Source organism: Emydura macquarii, unplaced genomic scaffold (genome assembly GCF_026122565.2).
Source record: "Emydura macquarii macquarii isolate MOO-44397 ecotype Brisbane River unplaced genomic scaffold, CSIRO-AGI_Emac_v2 contig_3506, whole genome shotgun sequence".
Lineage (NCBI taxonomy): Eukaryota > Metazoa > Chordata > Testudines > Chelidae > Emydura > Emydura macquarii.
This window is the reverse complement of record NW_027133643.1, coordinates 9,151,257-9,170,523: the sequence shown is the minus strand read 5'-3', so window position 1 is coordinate 9,170,523 and position 19,267 is coordinate 9,151,257. Positions and strand designations below refer to the sequence as shown.

At 39.5% G+C, this 19,267-nt stretch overlaps 1 protein-coding gene across 7 annotated transcripts in view; it reads right to left on the bottom strand.

Moving 5' to 3' along the window:
• NFIA (nuclear factor I A) overlaps positions 1 to 19,267 on the bottom strand; it is a 300,076-nt gene that overhangs the window by 86,703 nt on the left and 194,106 nt on the right. For all 7 annotated transcript variants that reach the window (XM_067535616.1, XM_067535615.1, XM_067535617.1 and 4 more), the window contains exons 4-5: positions 12,568 to 12,642; positions 2,566 to 2,683 (exon numbers count right to left, since the gene is read on the bottom strand). In XM_067535616.1, the coding sequence (XP_067391717.1) occupies positions 2,566 to 2,683; positions 12,568 to 12,642 (193 nt within the window). The remainder of the gene's footprint in view (positions 1 to 2,565; positions 2,684 to 12,567; positions 12,643 to 19,267) is intronic.

The window sequence follows — 19,267 nt, the reverse complement described above, 5'->3', positions numbered from 1 at the left end:
AAGGTTTTTTAAGGTGCGGCTTAACAAAGCCCCGACTGGGATGATTTAGTTGGGGTTGGTCCTGCTTTGAGCAGGGAGTTGGACTAGATGACCTCCTGAGGTCCCTTCCAACCCTAATCTTCTATGATTCTATGATAACTCACTGTGTCACCAGCTATCAAATGTTAATATTAATCAGATATGGTACTGACAGGTAGATCCTCATTTTAACTACCTTGTTTTCTCCTTATCTTATTGTGAATTCCATATACTCCTTTTATATGCATTTTTATATTTTCAATGCTTTCTTTTCCTAAAGAAAAATTCAACGGCAGCAAACCCAACTTCATGCTAACCCTAATAAGTCAATGCACATGAGTAATGGAAAAAGACGGAAAAGATATTTCAGTTTTATATTGTCACAGGTTATTTTAAAGAAGCTTAAAAATTTTACCCTGTATCTAATTTGTTCAATGACTGATATATCACATAGTCTCTGGATGTCACCAAACATGTTTAAAAAAAGAATGAATAAGGTGCTGACTAATGTCAACATTGAAAGATTCCCACACAACACTCACCATTATACAATACTCTCCCCCTCCCCCCACACACACACACAATCAAACCCAGGCAAAAGCCTGAGAGAAAGGAGAACCTTTACACTGTGCTCTGAAGGTCAACTGACTTAGAGTGTGACAGAGCGGAGGGAGAGTGAATTCGAGTGCCAACGGCCCTCAATCTTGGCTAAGTTTGGAATAATGAGATGTACAGAAAGCTCTAGGATATTACTGTGAATTTGTCCTAACAAATTTATCCAAGGCAAGCTCAACAGATCTTATGTCTATTACCAGCTCTTTATTCTGTGTGGTCAGTTCCACCATCAGTGTGTAAGGGATTCAAGAAAAGCCCTACCTGCCTAAATGTCGCATAGAGTAAACAAGAATAGACTCCTTTGCGTAGCAGGGATGTACTGGAAGGATATAAAACATACCACTGCTATAATTCCCATTGAGCGAACCCTTCCAGCCTTTACTCAGGCAAGATCACTTTAACTTCATTCTTAGTTCTGTCTGAGCTGTAAGAGCTACAGGATTTGGGAGTTCTGTATGCAAAGTGAGGGGAGAACAATGTTTTATGGTATGTGTGGAATGCAGGTTCTGCCATACCTTATTTTAAGTTATAAGTCAGTAGGGGAAATTCTGTGTGTATAATTACTGCCTGATAGTGCCGCTGAGTCTGTGTATTTAAGTAATATATTTTTTCTAACTGGGAACAGCCTAATGAGAGAAAAACAAACATATTACCAAGTTATTAACTACTGGTGATGTTTATAATTAGCTCCTTATCAGTGCTAGCTATTTACAGAAGAATAGAAGAGTGACAACTGAGCTTTTAAGTAACACTAATAAACTGCCTTTCTCACTCCCAGAGTCACATCAAAATTCTTGCTGGGAGTGATTCGAATAAGGAGCACGCATTGCACATACAGCATGCCGTACACATGTGAAAAAACAAACAGCACACACTTTTAAATTGATTACTGCCACATGCAATGAGAACCGTACTTGCTAAACTTCAGAATGTTGACTGAGCTCATGGGTACAGAATGTTCTTTCAATCCCTGCATACCATAAGCTAAAAAGTTATTGCTAAAAGACGTTCTAAATACTTTTGTAGAAAATGAAAACAGCTACATTTGAAATATATGTTCTTTTTTGTGGGGTGCTTGCTTTTCACAAGGCTGGTAGCGCTGCAGACTGAGATCAGAACCTAAAAGAACTCCAGGTTGAAGTTAGAATTTCTTGTCATGTGTTCGAAATAATTGATCTATTCTGGCTGGCGGACAAATAAAATCAATCTGGTTCCTTAATAGTGTTCAAGATGGCAATGGTGACTAGGCTTATTCATACATTCATGGATGGTTAAAGTAAAAGGACAGAGTAAAAAAATACTCTTGTCTGCCAGCTTGCATCTAAGATATGGTATTGGGCTTGACAGTAGCCTGCATCAAAAATTCAGTTGCTTCATTAAATCACAAAATTCTTAAAGTCACATAAAATGTGAATGGATTAAATGGCAAGTCTTCAACACTATCTTAGTTTCAGAGCTAACACTTTTATGTATACACAATACATATAAATTTATCTGAAGCCTGGTGTTCAGTCTCTCTCCCTTCTATGCAATACAAGCTACTATACCTATAAGAAATATCTCTAAGAAAAATACTCAGTGACATTATCACTATGAGGACATCATGTTTCACTCTGGGCCTGATTATCCTCTCACTTATAGCAATGTTACTCAGTTGACTTCAGTGGAATTACCCCTGATTTTAAACAATGTAAGTGAGAAAAGAATCAGGATCTGGGTGTCTCTATGCAGCTTTTTTCAAAGCTTGACTCTAAGTATAGAGCTTTCATATAGATTGAGATAGACAGTCAAATTTCTGATTCTGAAAAGATTCCCCAGCCCGTTCCCACCAGAACACATCAAACAATATAAATACTGAACAATAACTTCCATATGACTAATAATCGTAATCTGGGTTACAAGTAACCCAATATCATACACACGTCGATTTACCTGGTAGAGGATGTGCTAGGTAAAGACCTCCTCATTGCTCCTGGGCTCATGCTATAGTATGAAGAACTTTCCAAATCTGAGAGGGAGAAATTTGGGCCTGTTCCTGCAGCTATTGGTGCTAGGAAAACAAAATAAATTAAAGTCAGTAAGTCATGTGAGTAAAGACTCAATTATATATCAACACTCAAAGTGAATTGGCATTGTAATCAGGAACATATTACACTGTATGATGCCCTCTGAGGCAGGGAGTGTCTGTTTGGTCTATTTGTACAGCGCCTAGCACAATGCAGTCCTGATCCCTGCCTAAGGCTCCTAAGTACAACGTAATACAGATAGATAGATTGATAGAGGCAAGGATCTTTTAAGAAAGTCGATCATCATTAAAACAGACTGGGAATGGCATGTACAGCAACAGATTTTTAAAAGCATGGAGTGGAAAGTACACTATGCTATTAAAACTTAAAATATCTGGAATGATCATTAAAAGGAATTAACTTGGGATGTAATTTATGGCAAGACCACCAAACTCCTCTGTTGTCTTCCTTTATCTAAAATATGCTTCCTATGCACTAGGTGTAGGAAAGGGTGGATTTTTTTAAAAGAAATATTAAATATAGTAAAATTAACTAATTCTATTATATTATGCTTTCTGCTACAGTTTCCTGACAGCAGCTACAAGGGGCTGTAAAACTGACAAATTTGCATGGAAAAAGAAACCAGCATAAGTCATTTATGTAAAAGGTAACATGGACATGGACTGCTATAATTCAGACACCCTGCAGATAGCAGACTGCTGCAGTGTGAGCAGTTATGGGTTAGAAAAATGACCACACTGCAGTCAGTCTGACGTGAATGGAAATCAATCATAAAGGTACTTTCTGCAGCATCTACTCCACAGTTTTCAGCAACTTCTTTGCCAAACAGATTTGTGCTCTTTTCACCCTTTGCTGATCAATTCCCCTGCACCCCAGACCTAACAGGGCATAATTTGTTAATAATAATAGAGGTTAATAGTAATATTTTCCAAAACAGGCACATAAAAAGGCAGGCACTAAATTAAAGCACCATTTCCTTCCAAGGGGCAATGAATTTCCTTTAGCTATTGTAAGTTTTATTAAGCTGTTCTACTTCAGATAGAGATGGAAGAGAAATGTGTGTTCATAAACGGACTCCGCTCCGGTTCATGACCCCCCTTTTCCTCTGCCCCCAAAATGCAGAGCATTATTGGCCAAATTCTTGACTTTGCCTTATGTGAAACTAAAATTTATTTCCACTTCTCAACATGGTGCACATAGCCTGAAAAGGTGTAGAGTGGGATGGGGATAAGTTAGTAACATAAAAACTAACCACAAGATAGAATGGGTTAAATAGGTAACCTCTAGCTTCTTCTGTATTTCACAGTAATAGGGTTTTCTTGCCATGTCCTTGGACACCCTGCAATACGCAGGGAGCTAAGCTGAGAGGATGCAGGATGAAGGGTAAAAGACAAGATCCATCTCTCATAAACAATAAAATGGTCAAAGGTCAGAACATTTTTTAAAGCAGCTGAGTATTAAAAGCATTTAAAAGGTTCATGTCGGTTCTAACAATGACATTCGTTCTAGAGACAACCCAAGGTCACTAACTTAGTAGTACTATAGGGGTAAACTTTCCATAAAGGGGAAATATTCTGGAATCATTTATCCTGTGTTTTAGGATGTTATCTTTCAATAAAGGGTATCTATGTTTTCTTTTCCCAGTTAGTTTGCTCTTCAAACAATGTTTTATTGTAGACCATGTGAGAAAAATGTCAGTGTATAGACCCCATCCAGATGCAGGCAGGGAAGGGGTTAACTTTCTTTCTCTAGCTATTGAAGGGTGGGGGGGTTCTTCCTCCTCCTCTCTGGAATTTGGTTGAAGTGATTCATGCTTTATATCACTGTTATAGACTTGGCTGAACAGAGTCACACCACATAACTCTTACATTGGACTTTGGCTGAGGGAACCCTGTTGTATTCTGTTTGGCCCTTCTATTTACTTTTCTGTTTTGCAACACAACATGTTGCAAAGGTGCATAAACTTCACCTGGCCTAGCCATGCAAAAGCTTCCCTGCTCCAAATGGCCCCTCACACTGCCTGTATAGATTATCCCTCTTCTATTAGCCCTGAGTGCTGATGGAAAGACAGAGTCACACTTCTGTCTGTTTGTAGGATTCCCCATCAACACTCCAGCACCAGAGAGTAAACAGAAGGATTAAAGTGATCTAAATTGTGGCAAAACTCTGCCTAAATTAAGCTTCCTCATTTTAGCATATGATCATCCAACATGCGACCACCCACCCTGGCCCCACCTCAGCCCAACGTCCCAAAAACATGCTTTGGTATTGTCCAGAGCATTAGCATAGGTGTGGAGATCATTCTGTTCTGTAATACAAAGCCCGCCCCCTTCACTACACCAAAGTATAACTAAATTATATGTTAAGATTATACCAGCCACACTGAAAATATTCTGCTTTCCCCCCTAAGAGATCTTCCTCAGAAAAATGGCACTAAAACAGCTCAAGAACACATCCCAAGCAGGAGATCCATGTTGAAAATTTCAGCTGAGCTTCCAGACAATACACACCTCACCCACATGCCTGTATCAAGATGTCATTTGACACAGAGCTCTGACTCTGATGGGGGAGGAGTAAAATGGTTTATTGGATAAAAAACTGGCCTTTCATCTAAAACTTGGTTTGATTGATGCCAGCAGAGCTTCTAAGTGAACTAACGGATGCAGTCTCAGCTCTGATTTCAGCTGACAGGGTGGTCTCCATCACAAAACTCCTACACACATAGGGTAAACTTCAATCACACTGAAGGGGCAGAATGAGACAGTTTGCCTGAAAGACTGGAACAACTCTCGCCCTGGGCCGATCATTCCATGTTAAACTGGGGAGGCGAGCAGGGAGCTTCTCTTGGACTGCCTGCATGGTAGTTCCGCTCTGGATAAAGGGCGGCTCCGAGGAAAACTCCCACTGCTGCCAGTCTACTCCCTCTGCTTCCAGTTTATTAGTTCAAATAGTCACCCAAAAATGTCAAGGAAAATAAGAGAAATTTTTTTTAAAAAAACGCTCTGACTTAATTCAATTTGAATATTTATTTTGGAAATTTACTGAATTAGAGTACAGGAAACCCACTAAATAAAACCAGCCAAGCTGGCATTTATCTTCCTTTAAAAATGGCACCGACTTTTAGTTGTTAAAATATATTTAATTTATCTTTTTTTTCATTTTTATTTATTTATTTTTACAAAGATATTTGGGTAAAACTAGGATCATTACATGTCTAACACGGCAGCAAAGTGACAATATATTTAAGGCTAAATGAATTATGCCCCAGGAAGAAACATGACGTTCGACTAATACACTTTTTCATATACTGTGACTTAATAAGCAGAGGGAAACATAGTATCTTTGTGACTCAGCCAGGAAAGGGTAGCTTTAATTTGTTGCATGGCCTTTGTCTCCTATGCACTGTATTGTTAGGTTCAAAGAGGTTTTGCCGAATACAACAGATATGAAATGTGTGATGTTCATTTTAAAATTACTAGTACAGCCTGCTATTGACCATCTAATTATGCTGAGTTCCATTTATAAACATAGCTAACCACTAAGTTTATGGAGACTTTTTGTGCTGCTTTAATAGGATATTGATCGAGAGCAAGGTTTGAGTGGACTGCCATTGAATTGTGTAATGGCATACAAAAAGCAAGGTCACAGCAACTGTTCATTCTATGCCTGCAGTCTATTTTTTATTATAATCTTTTTTTCTCTCCCTCTAATACCCAAGCCCGAATGGTATGTTTGGGATAGCAGTGCTTTGCTAAGGAATACAGAGTATCTTTTGAATTTTATTTTTCATGCTGCTGACTTCTAACTATCTCAGCTACAGTATTGCTTAGTATAGCAGAAAACATACAGGCTATATAAAAGCCTTAGTAAGTGTGCTCTGCACTAGGGAGTTCTATGGGTAAAGGATCCTTCCCACTTTCCTCCAGACTGCAGAAAAGCAGTGGAGCCACTCTGCAGTCTCAGAGCTGCAGCAGCATCAACTCCTGCTTTTTTGCAGGGGGTTGAGTGTAGGGGAATATCCAGCAGATCCATGTGGTTATGGATCCGAAGGCCCACTACCCACAAAAACATTTTGTGATGGCACGAAAGAAGCTCTGTGTCATATAGAAAAAGCAGACCCCCCCGTTGGTGGGCTCTGGACTACAGCTATCGATACCCACTCTACCTTCTGGGCAGTTACACTGAGGGTTGGCCCTCCATCCCCAGAGGAGTTGATGGGGGCAACAGAACTTTCCCTATTATCTGTTTACATTTACCTCTTATTTTGAGTGGATAAAGACTGCTTGATAAAAATCCCCTGAAAAGCTATATTCCTTCTGTTGTACCATTTCTTTCCTGCCTGCTCAGAGTAGTGGCAGTGAATTTAATTTCTCCTTCACATTCCCCCCACCATAACTACAGTGTCAGTGTTAGTTCTTTATCTTTCCACCAAGCTGATTTCTGCTTCACTCCTTCTAATCATCTGAGTTGGAATGTTACAAATAGCTTTATTCAGCCTCTAGGGTGAGTGTGAGGAGTCACACACACAAACACTACACACAAGAGATTATTTTCCTTTTATTGCCTTAAACAGCAATTATTACTTCATGCAGTTAGAGAATTATTGCACATTTCAAACACTAGGGTGCCACCTCATGCCAATCTGAGACCTCTTACATTCTGTTCCAGTTTGCTATAGCTAGGGCCCCCGAAATTCTGTCCCACAGCAGCACCCATCTATGCAGGAAGAGTGAGAGAATTCTGCAGCTGGTTTCAGTAGATACTGAAACACTACTACAGCAACCCCTACTCACAGAGAATGACTGCCTGCCTATGTATCCACTCAAACAGCATTATTCCAGGATCCCTGCCTTTTCAAAATTCCATGACCATAAAATCATTCACTGCCTGTGGAATTTACTTAATCCTTTCAAGGGACCTGTGTGTATAACACAGAAATGTATGCGATTTTGTGTGTGTGTGTGTGTGGTTTAACTGGCATTAAAGGGTTAAAAATCATTCCACTAACTCCATGAAAAACTGAGCTAGCATCTTACAACTTTAAGCCTGGCATTCTCAATCCAGTGAGCCTACAGGGTGCTTCATACATTAGTACCAGGCATTATATAATTTCAACACAGTGCAGGGCAAAACATGCATAAATTTGATCTGCTTGTTGGGACTGCTCATTAACCCTTCCTTCACAGCCCAGCCTGATCCACAGAGGAAGAAATCCAGATCCAGAGCACATACAAGTTACCCAAATCTAATGGCTGCAGTAGCCTCCACTCCATGGCCCTTCCCTGGCCCCAAGCTCCCAGCCTGTCAACGTCTTCCATTCTCACTTCCTGGGTCCCGCAGAACAGGGAATCCAGTGGAGCAGGACTTTGTACCAAATGGGGTGAACAAGTTCTGCTCAGCCTCCCAAATCTTGCCACCCTTTCGTAGCAGGCACATTCTACACTCCTGGGGACCTCTGTACACATGAAGTGGGGACAGAATTTAGGTCCAGATTCTCAGAGGTATTTAGGAGTCTAACTCCTGTTGACTTCAATGGAAGGTAGACATCTATGCACCTCTGAGGACCTCCTCATAAAGGACAGTTGGGGGTGAAGGGTTTGTTTTGTTTCACTTGTGCAACAGCTGTCTGTTCAATCAATAAATTGTGTACCTTCCCTGAGATCTATGGGAGTTTAGGGTCCCCTGTGGGGCCCCTGTCAACAGAGGTGCACTGGAGCCACACTTTTATGGCTTCCCCTCATCACTGTAACCAGGACACTTTTTAAGGGGACTTTCCCCAGTGCTGAAGGGGCCAAGGAATGGTCAAAATGTATCCTCAGGCTTGAGGAACAAGAACATGCATCTGTCCTGACACTTCTGCCTTTTACCCTCAGCCCAACCCTCCCCAGCCATGGAGGAATGTAGGAGTCCCAGCAGAGTCTGGGGTATGTGAGTCAATGCTGATTTGTCCCAACCACAACGTAGGAATATTGGGGATATGATCTGGCCTACTCATTTTTGTAGTAGCCTTCTTCATGCCTCTAAGATCCCTGCCTGCCAATGTCTCCCAATCTCACCTCCGGTGCCCCCACACCTCTGCTTTCTTTCTGATGATTGTTTTTACTATTTTCCCAGTCTCTGGAAGATTCTGCAGCAGGCTAGTGATTCAATGGTAAAGCCATTGCTGTGGGACATATGTTTGTGCCTGCCATGAAAAAGGTCTATAATTCTTGTTCAATGGCTCAGATAAACCTAAACACTATGGTGACTGGGACCTATATGAATGACAGATGGATTAGATTAGATAAAAGTATAATGTTAATACCAAATATTTTTTCCCAGGAAGCTGACCTTTTGCTTAGCTTTTGCACCCCCACCCGGATCTGTATGGCTGATAAAACAGCATTTTCTTTGAGTCTCTCTGTCACACTGACCTCTGACAATCTGGCACAGTATTATTACCCAACAATACCTAATGAGGAAATGCTGGAAACACAATGTGCCTCATGTTAATTTTAGATGGCAGAAGCTAACAACAGACAACTACTTAATACTCAGGGAAAGCATGTGCTTCTATTATCAAATTAAAAAACAATCATGAAAACAATGTCAAAAGGTGCAAAACAAACAAGGCCATTTAGAGCTCCAGTTAACGCAGAAGCCAAAATATGCTCCCTTTTACATAGGTGTAAATCTAGAATAACCCCATTGACTTCAGTGCAATTATGCTGATGTAACAAAAAGCAAAATTTGGTCTTTCAGTCTCAGCATGAGAATTCCTGTAGCATACACACTGCAATAGCCAGGGGGTCAGTGACAGAGTGGCAGCCTGTCCTTGCAAATTCACACACATTTAAACACATTTAGAAAATGAATATTATTGACGTTTTTTAAACTAAATATTGTTTCGATTTAGAGCTCTATATGAAAGTGGATCCTAGTGCTGCTCTGAATCATTCATCCCAAAAACAGCGATTTAGGCCCACAATTACTCAACTTCCTTCCAAGAACTTGCTCCTGCATCTCTCTACAGCCTCATGAACATATATGGAATATGTCCTTTTGTGAAGCTGTACAGAGCATGCTCAGGAAAGTCCCATGACCTGGGTTATCAAAGGAGGGCCTCACCACACAGGATGAGCAAGTGGGCTGCTTCCCCAGGCACAGTGGCTTTTAAAGTTGCAGTGTTTTTTTAGAGAAAGAAATACATGGACTGGATTGAGTGTACCTTGATAATTCAAGCTGCCAAATACTAATAAAAAAATCCTGGTGATTTTGGATTAGTGCTCTGCAGGGGTGAGCTCTCCAGTGCCAAAGCAATCTGTGGACGAGTCTGGAGTAAAGCCACAAGTATATTTAAACAACCCAGCAAGGTTTATTCTGAATAGCACAATCTATCAAGCAACCTTACATGTCAGTTTAGGCACAACTCATAGCAGTTAATCATGGAACCTTTATGCTAAATCATTCCCTGAATGTTGGCATGCAAATTCACACTGACATCAGTGGGATTTTGTTGGTAGAATCCACACTAGACATATCCTACTGTGGGCTTGTCAGTTCTCATAAACGGAACAGGGTCAAGCCTGGTCAGTATGCATATGCGGCACCTCCAAACAAAATTCAAGATGCTACCAGAAGTAATGTTGCTAATTCAGCAGTATTCTTCCTTCACAGTCAGTGCTGAAGGGATATCTCAGAAAGTGTTGGGGCACTGTTTTTCATGGAGGTGCTATCTTGTGGACAGGATATAAAACTGAGGTCCTGACTGCAATCACGGCCCTTTCTGCATGAGCAAGGAGTGCTAGCCCTCGTATCCTGGATAAATAACAGTTGGATAATTTTATTCTACCTCCCAAACTTTCCTTGGTTAACTACAATGGATACAGTGCTCTATTTTCTATCCAGTATGTTTCTGAGCAATTTTTAAAGGCTGCCTCCTTGCACCCCGGGAGGTGCATTCCAGCGACAGGGAGGGTGAGCCACATAAATACAATTCATAATATGTTTGTAAACTTTATTGAACACTGGGATCTTTGGTAAAAGATTTGTTGTTGTTCTTATGGTAAAATGTAATGGAAGATTAATAAGCATGAAATTTGCTGATTCCTAACATCAATCCCAAACTCTCTGCTATGAAGATCAGATGTTGGGAGTGGTGAACCTAGTTACTTTCTAGCAACTGCATCTTGCAAACACATGAACCAGGGTTGACAGAATCCAGAGACAACTGTGATGACTAGTGCTCCTCCAGTGAAGATAAGATTGTCTCAATGTGGGATGTCTTAGAGGGAGAAAGGGTGAATTCCCCCTGTAAAACTTCAAAAGCCCTGCCCCTTTACACCAAATTAAAACATCATAAAATGGAGCTATTCGCATACAGGAGATAACTTAGCTATTCCGAACATTGTTTATATCAAACATCAATTTAGAGCATGACAATAAAATAATGAAGCCAGCATTTTCAAAAATCAGTGCCAAACATTAGGCTTCCAAGTCCATATTTGGGCACCTAAATAAAGTGGCCTGGTTTTCAAATGTGCTGAGCACCCAGAACTCCCACTGACTTCACATGTCCTTGAAACATCCCTCCCAGAGGTTATCTGGGAAGGAGAGCGAGGAGAATTGCTTGGCTAAGAACAGGGTACCCTTTTCTCTCTCATTCTCCCATGCATACCTCTCTGATGTGTATGCGTCTCCTCTCCAACCCCCACTTCCATGGATATCCTAGTTTTTCAACAGAAAGCCAATTTGGTGCTCTGACTAGTGTGCACTGGTGTGTGTGGAGAGGAGGGGGAGGGGGGAGAGAGAGGAAGATAATGTAGAAAAACAGTGTGACCTTTCCTACAGAAACCCCATGGCTATGGCTCAAAAACATAGGTTCTCTCTTAAGACCCCAGGAAGACCACAAGTTGGACTTGCATGGCAGATACACAAGCTTTTAAACTTCCATGCTGAGAATATGTATGCCGTGTTTTATCTCTGAGTATGTTAAAGTGGATGAGTTGCGAGGTTTATATTGTAAACACAGTCCAACTAACTACTGCAGTGCTAATTGGTGCTACTGTCATGTTGCAACATAGTTTTTCACTAGCTACAAAAATCCACAGCCCCCTAGCACTGGGGCCCTGGTCTAGCTGTACTTGAAACAGAGGCACAGCTTCGAGAGGGTGTTCATGCTCTCTCCTTGGACTGTCTGGGTTATGTCATAGCAAAATACAATCAATGCACCTTTGATCAATGGAACAGGGTGGTGACAGGTACTCTTAATTCACTGTTGTTAGCGAGTATTGACAAGCGGGTAATGATCATGCTGCAGCGTGTCACTCATGCTGTGGGCATTTGCATTCTTTAAAGGTCAAAAAACAAATCCTTTTAAAAGGCAGAATTCCATACAATGGAGGGAGATTGTCTGTGTGTTTGAGTAAGTGAGCCTGTTAGGAGTAACATTGGTATCGCTGTCCACATTATTTGCAAGTTCACAATCTAGGGGTGTTAAAACATCAGCCACTTCTGTGCACACAAGGACATGTATGTACAAAACTGGTGTATACACAATCCCTGGCGCATGTGCACGGAGGGTGTCATTTTAAAAGATGTGCTTAAAAGTAATCCCTTAACCTTTGAATCTGCAAACTGATCCCCATGGGCAGACCCTTGCACCGACACAGAACCTTCAGCTCTTCAGTAGGGTGCCACGTTGGCGTAAGGATGCATTGGTTCGCAAACTCAGGAACTTATCATTCATTTAAAAAATATTCTATTATTTTAAAATGCGGAACACAATTAGTCCTGTGCGGAGTGGAGGTAGAAGAGGGGACAGTCAGTGTCTCAGTTATTTGTATGTGAGTTAGGGCAAGAGGGGGAGGACAGGGAATGAAATGAGAGTTACAATGAACACAGGGAACAACAACAAAAGGATACTTACTCTGTGAGACTCTTACTAGCTCAGTCACACTGAAAACACCTGATGTGACAAAACTGTCCTGGAAGCCCAGATGTCCTGCAAAACAAACAGAATGAAAGAACTGTGATTCGCTTTGAGCATTGAATGACAGTATTCAGAAATACTTTAATTTCATTTAGATTTCAAATGTGACACCTAATTTCCCACTTAGCACTAATTATTGTTTATGGCGCTGGGTAACTAGTCATACACCTATATAGGCTATTTTGTGGTCTATATCTGGAGGTTAAGAAAGCTAACAAGACACATCAGCAGGGAGTTTTCTAGATGTTAAAGCATCTCAACAGGAAACCTGAAACAAAAGAGGACTATTTTAGTAAACAGTTACCTTGGATGACCCCTAACGACTTAACAACTGAAATTAAAATACTGTACCTGGGAATCAGACAGGACAGCTAAATTCTATAATCGTTTTAAACATTATTCTTTAAAGAAACATCTGATCAGGATTATCTACCCATTCATTCAAACAAAACAAGATTTAAAGATGTACTCTTCATTTTCTGAGGTTACACTAGGGAAATCTTAAAATAGCAGTTGTTAAAAAAAAACCCAAATCTTTAAAATGAATGCCTTTCCCATAAAAAAGAAAAATTTAGCATTTAAAACAAGCTTTCCAAAAGACGAAATAAATCTCTGCATAAGAAAAGCATTAACTTTAAGCCTTAGAATTTCTTTAAGAGACAGGGTGTATGTTTCCCTGCCTGTTTCATTTGTACAAGGGATGCCTCTACATTTTATATCAAAATGTTGTTACACTTCACATAATGGTATTTTCCTATTTCTCTGAAAACATGTCTATCACCAAATGTTAATTCTATTTCATGGGCATAATCAATTACAAAACAAGCAGCTTTCAAACTCAAAACCAAGTGCAAGTAAGTATACATAGCTGGATTTACAGTTTATGCAGTACATATCAGGATTTCAATTAGAGGTCTGGAGCTAGTAGGCCAGCCTGACCTCTTCCTTTTGAAATCAGAGTCAAAGGAAAAATCTCAGGATAAAGGGATTATTAAAAGAACTGTAAAGTCGTACTTGTCCACAGGATAAGTGGCATATCTTTTAAGGTTGTCCTACTTAAAGTCACTGATTCCAATGCACACACACATATATGTTTTATAGGAGCACCATCTGCCCCACATAGTTAATTGTCTGTCAGATACAGTGTTACATCATTATATTGAGTATAATATATACTATTGGAATGATAATTTTGTGTATATATGTCCTTTTGTACTGCATATATACACAAATATATTCACAAATCTGTCATGATCCAGTAGTTTATAGCTAAATTATGAAAATGTACTGGATGTTAAAACTTAACCCAACTAAATCTCTCAATCTGCAAGCATGAATTTTTACGACGTTTTTGAGGGAAAAAAACCTTCAAATATTTTACGTGCATAAAATGCCGAAGGAGAAACTGAGTGCTTTTTGCATTTTCTCAACTGAAAAGTAGATTTCAGAAAATTCAGTTGATTGTGCCCAACCCAGTTTGCATTTTTCAATAACGAAGTTCATGACTGCATCATTTTTCTTTTTTAAAGTGGGTTATTAGTATGCAATAAGCATGTTCTTTGACAATTTCCCAAGCATTTTTAATATGAGGATGTACTTTTCATATGTTGCAGCAGCCTTGTTTATTGGATTAAAAGATCTATGAATTAAAAGTAATTCTCTTAGGTCTTCACTTCAGTGGGACCACTCACATGCCTAAAGTAAGCACATGCTTGCGTGCTTTGCTGGGTAAGAGCCAGAATGTTCAGTACATTGCATCACTGATCACTTAGTAGGTCTGATACAATAGACTATACTGGTTCTGCCTGTTGTGTCCCCTGGCACCCAGGTTGGCTTGACAGGCTGTAACAAAGGAGTTCCTATTTCAATAACGCTGAGGGTGTGACTTAAAATACATAAAAGCAAGAACATTCACAGTTAAGGAAAAACACTGGGCTCATTCTCAAAGCGTTAGTTCACCCGTGTGTGTGCACGTGTGTGTGTGGAGAGGGCTGTAGTTGTGAGTGAACAATAGTGCAAAACAAGGCAGCCTAGATTTTCAGTCTTCATTAGTGAAAATAAACATTTATTGGCTGAGATTTGTTAATTGAATTATACATTCATAAATGATTAGGAAATCAGGGGCTTCACTCACATCTTTCACAGCCTGACTCACATGAGCTGTGCTCTTCAGTGGGCCCTCATCCTGCACAGGGCCCACACATGGGGGAGGAAAAGGGTACACTTTACCAGAGACCCTGGGGGGGCCGGCCCTGGCTACCACCCACATTACCATGAGGAAAAAATTGAGGCTAAATTTTATATCATGCCTGAGGATATTTATAGAAACAAAAAGAGCGGTGGGTGGGGGAGAACATTTTTCAGAAATGTAGAATATGTAACAGTAATTTCAGAATGTATGTATGGGATGAGCGATTGTGGTATGTGTGTGGGAGGGGGCCCGTGTTACAAGCTTGTACTGGGCCCGAAAAAATTATGCTTGGGCCCTGATCCTGCAATCTGATCCATGCATGCATAGGTATGTGGTGCCCCAATAAATTCAGTGGACTCCGTGGAGGCCTAAGGTTTCTCCTTACATAATTCAGTTTGCAGAACTAGGGCCTAGGTTTGTAGCCTTTGCTGATGAATCTTTCTAAAACTGTGATGATAAATGCAACAAAAACGTGGCAAAAATGAAGGGAACCCACCAAACGAATGACAAAGGAACAGCCAGGACCTGATATAATTAGCAAGAAAAGCTGTACAAATTTATTTTTTTGTGCCTGCTCACAAAAGCCAAAATGGAAAAATGTCTTTCAGAGAAACTGTATCAATTTGGCTGTTCCACTTAATTGTGAATAAGAAAAAAATTAGGTAAAGTTGTTAAGCAATTCCAAATGCAGATGTTAGCATTAAAAGATTCTTAATTGAAAAGAGGATTAAACATACTAAAGTCTGTAAGATTTACTTCTAATACAGCACTTCTCTGAAATACCTGCAAAATTATACTTTTGTTAAATACTCCTAAGATAGAAAGTGGAAATTGCTGTATATGAACTGATTATCTCTCCAGTTTTGTATTTCAATCACATTTGGGTAGCAAAGCTGGTGTTTAAAATGAGGATTAGATTTATTCATTTTATCAAAAACCATTCACTGAAGTTCTATACATAAACTAAGGCACTTGGACACCTAAGATAGGCCCTTAACTAAAGCACATGCTTAATTAACTGCTTTGCCAAGTAGGGATGGGCTTAATTCAGGTGCTTAAAGTTAAACATGTGCTTAAGTGCTTTCCTGAATCAAAGCTTTATAGCCAAACCAACACCCACTGAAGTAAGTGGGAGTCTTTCCACTGATTTCAGAGGGAGCTCAGTTGGATCTGGGCATTAAAGAATAAGCCTTAGGTTTCAGTACCTCACTGTAATTCATACTTATGGGGATGATAATTTTTTTCTGGAGGAAGTAATAAAATAATGTTGCCTGAACAAGGTATATAATAATACTAATTAGTACATAGTATCTTAGTATCTAGCATACACTTTGTCTATTACTAATAATATGTAAAAATACCTCCACCGCCACAGTAAAAGCAATTCACTTGAGCTGGATGGTGACAGCTATAATTATGTAAAACGTCATCCTGTAAATTACATTTTCTTCATTTTGGGATCAAACATTACCCTAATGATGGAGGAGCAAAAACAAGTCTAAGTTTATAGAACCTGATTCTGATCTTGCACCAATTATATGCAAGTCAATTTCCACTGACCTTAATTAGTTTCTCCTGTTTTACACTAGTGAATGTGAGATCAGAATTAGGCCTCATGGTCTCATTCCATTTGTTCTGTATTATTAAGTGACATTCATATAAGAATGAGTCAATGGAGGCCTTGTGTGTACAAAAGCCAACCAAATTGCCTCCCAACATTTATTTTACGTGGAAATCCACCTTTTTATTCCAAATTAATGTCCGGGAAGGGAGTCTCAGATGTAGGAAGACTACAGATCAAGCACTTGCGTTGCAGTTTGAGAAAATCGCAACTGAAGCATTTACTTCTATTTGGAAAGCCTGTATACAGTATATATTGTTAAAGCTAATCAGGTCACTCTTCCTTAATTACATATAAAAAATGTTTTCATTGTACTAATGTTCAAAGTGCTGTTGTTGTTTAAGATGTTTTCCTTATGTATTATTATTATTATTATTATAAAATAATTATATAGTCCCATAAGCGTATGTGGTACACTTCAAACAAAGACAAAACACACTATCTGTTATTTGAAAAATAACGTACTGTGAAAGAGTTAAATCCTTTGAAGATGAAAAAATCCAAAAATTCTGTTATTTAATTTGCATTGGACAGTCTGCCTGATGACGTATTACAATATTGAGCTTGGAGAAATAGCTTTTTGGAAGTCTTTAATTCACCTTAGTATTTTGAAATTAAAAGACAAGTTCCTATGTTAGGACTGAAACCATTATTATAAAGCAAACTAAACCCCTATTCATGCCAAGCACCTTACTGTATATATCCATCTTAAAACCTTAAAATAGTAATAATCAATTAGGGTTTCAAGCCTATTATCTTAACCAAATGCCTGATTAAAAAGAAAAGCCTCTACACTCAAAGCGCAACTTGATTCCTCTTCCTTCTATCCTTCACCTAGATAAGCTGCTGTTTCACAAACTGTGTTGAGTAACTAAATAATATTGCCTACAATATGCACATCTGCACACCAATGCAAGAGGCCTGGGTAACAAAATGGAGGAACTACAACTGACTGGTGCAGGAAGTGAAACCAGATGTCATAAGGATATTAGAAACAGAGTAGAATAGTAATCGTGAGTACCGGTATTGAAGGGTATGTGTTGTTCAGGAAAGACAGTAATAAAGGAAAATATGGCAGAGTAGCATTGTATATTAATGATGTGGTAGATTGTAAAGAAATTAGAAGTGATGGAATGGATAAAACAGAATCTGTATGGATCAAAATCACTTTGGGAAGAAAGTTAGCAGAAGTTCCACTGTGACAGTCCTTGGGTTATATTACAGACCCCAAGTGTCTGATTTGGATACGATTAGAGACCTCTTTAATATATTAATGAAATAAATACTACTGGGAAATGTGTGATTATGAGAGACTTTAATTTCCCAGAGATAGATTGGAGGACAAGTGCTATTAAGAATGGTAGGGCCAGATATTCCTGGATGTGATAGCTGACAGATTTCTTCAACACATAGGGTATGTCTATACTGAAGGCAGCAAAGTCGCCGCCGCCGCCAGATCGATCTTTCTGGATCGATTGAGTGGTCAGTGTAGACCCGCTCAATCGATCAGGAAGTCGACTGAGTAAAACCACCCCCTCAAGTAGCGTGGCACTGCGTCGATGGGAACATGGTTCCTGTCAGCGCAGTGCAGTGAAGACGGCGCACAGAAGGGAAGCACAGCAGTTGATGGGAGTTACGCAAGCTACTCTGCGTAGTTTGCGTAACTCCCGTCGACTGCCGCCGAATCTCCAGGTAAGTGTAGACCAGGGCATAGTCACCAAACCAACAAGAAGAGATGCCACTTTAGATTTAGTATTGGTGAGTAGTGAGGACCTCATAGAAGAACTGTTTGTACAGCACAACTTTGTTCGAGTAATCATGGGCTAATTCAGTTTAAACTAAAAGCAAGGATAAACAAAAATATATCTGCGACTAGGTTCCTTGATTTCAAAAGGGCAAATTTAAAAAAATTATGGGAATTATTTAGGAAATTTATTATGGGAAGTGGACTGGACTAAAGAACTCAAGGATCTGAATGTGGAGGAGGCTTGGAATTACTTTAAGTCTAAGTTGCAGAAACGATTTGAAGCCTGGACCCAAGCAAGGGGAAACAATTTGCAGGGAAGGGTTGCAGACCAAACTGGATGAGCAAGCATCTTAAACAGATTATTGAGAGAAAGCAGAAAGCCTACAAAAAATGGAAGATGGGAAGGATCAGCACGGAAAGTTGTGGAAGTCAAACTCTAACAGCTTAATGGGACCAAATCAAGGGGCCCAGATAATTTTCATCCAAGAATATTAAAGGAACTGGCACATGAAATTTCAAACCCAAAAGCAAGGATTTTTTAATGAATCCATAAACTTGGGGGTTATACTCTATGACTGGAGAATTACTAATATAGTACCTATTTTTAAGGAAGGGAAAATAAGTGATCCAGGAAACTACAGGCCTCTTAGTTTGACCTCAATTGTATGCAAGGTCTTGGAAAAATTTTTAAGAGAAAGTAGTTTAGGACAAAGAGATAATGTAATTGGGATAAAATATAACATGGTTTTACAAAAGGTAGATTGTACCAGACTAAACTGATCTCTTTCTTTGAGAAGATAACTGATTTTTTAGACTAAGAAAATGCAACAGATCTAATCTACCTGGATATAAGTAAGGCATTTAATACAGTTCCACATGGGAAATTATTAGTTAAATTCAGATTAATATGAGAATTGAAAGGTGGATAAGGAATTGGTTAAAGGGGAGACTGCAATGGGTCATACTGAACAGTGAATTGTCAGGCTGAAAGGAAGTTACTAGTGGAGTTCCTCAGGGATCGGTCTTGGGAACAATCTTATTTAACATTTTTATTAATGGCCTTGGCACAAAAAGTGGG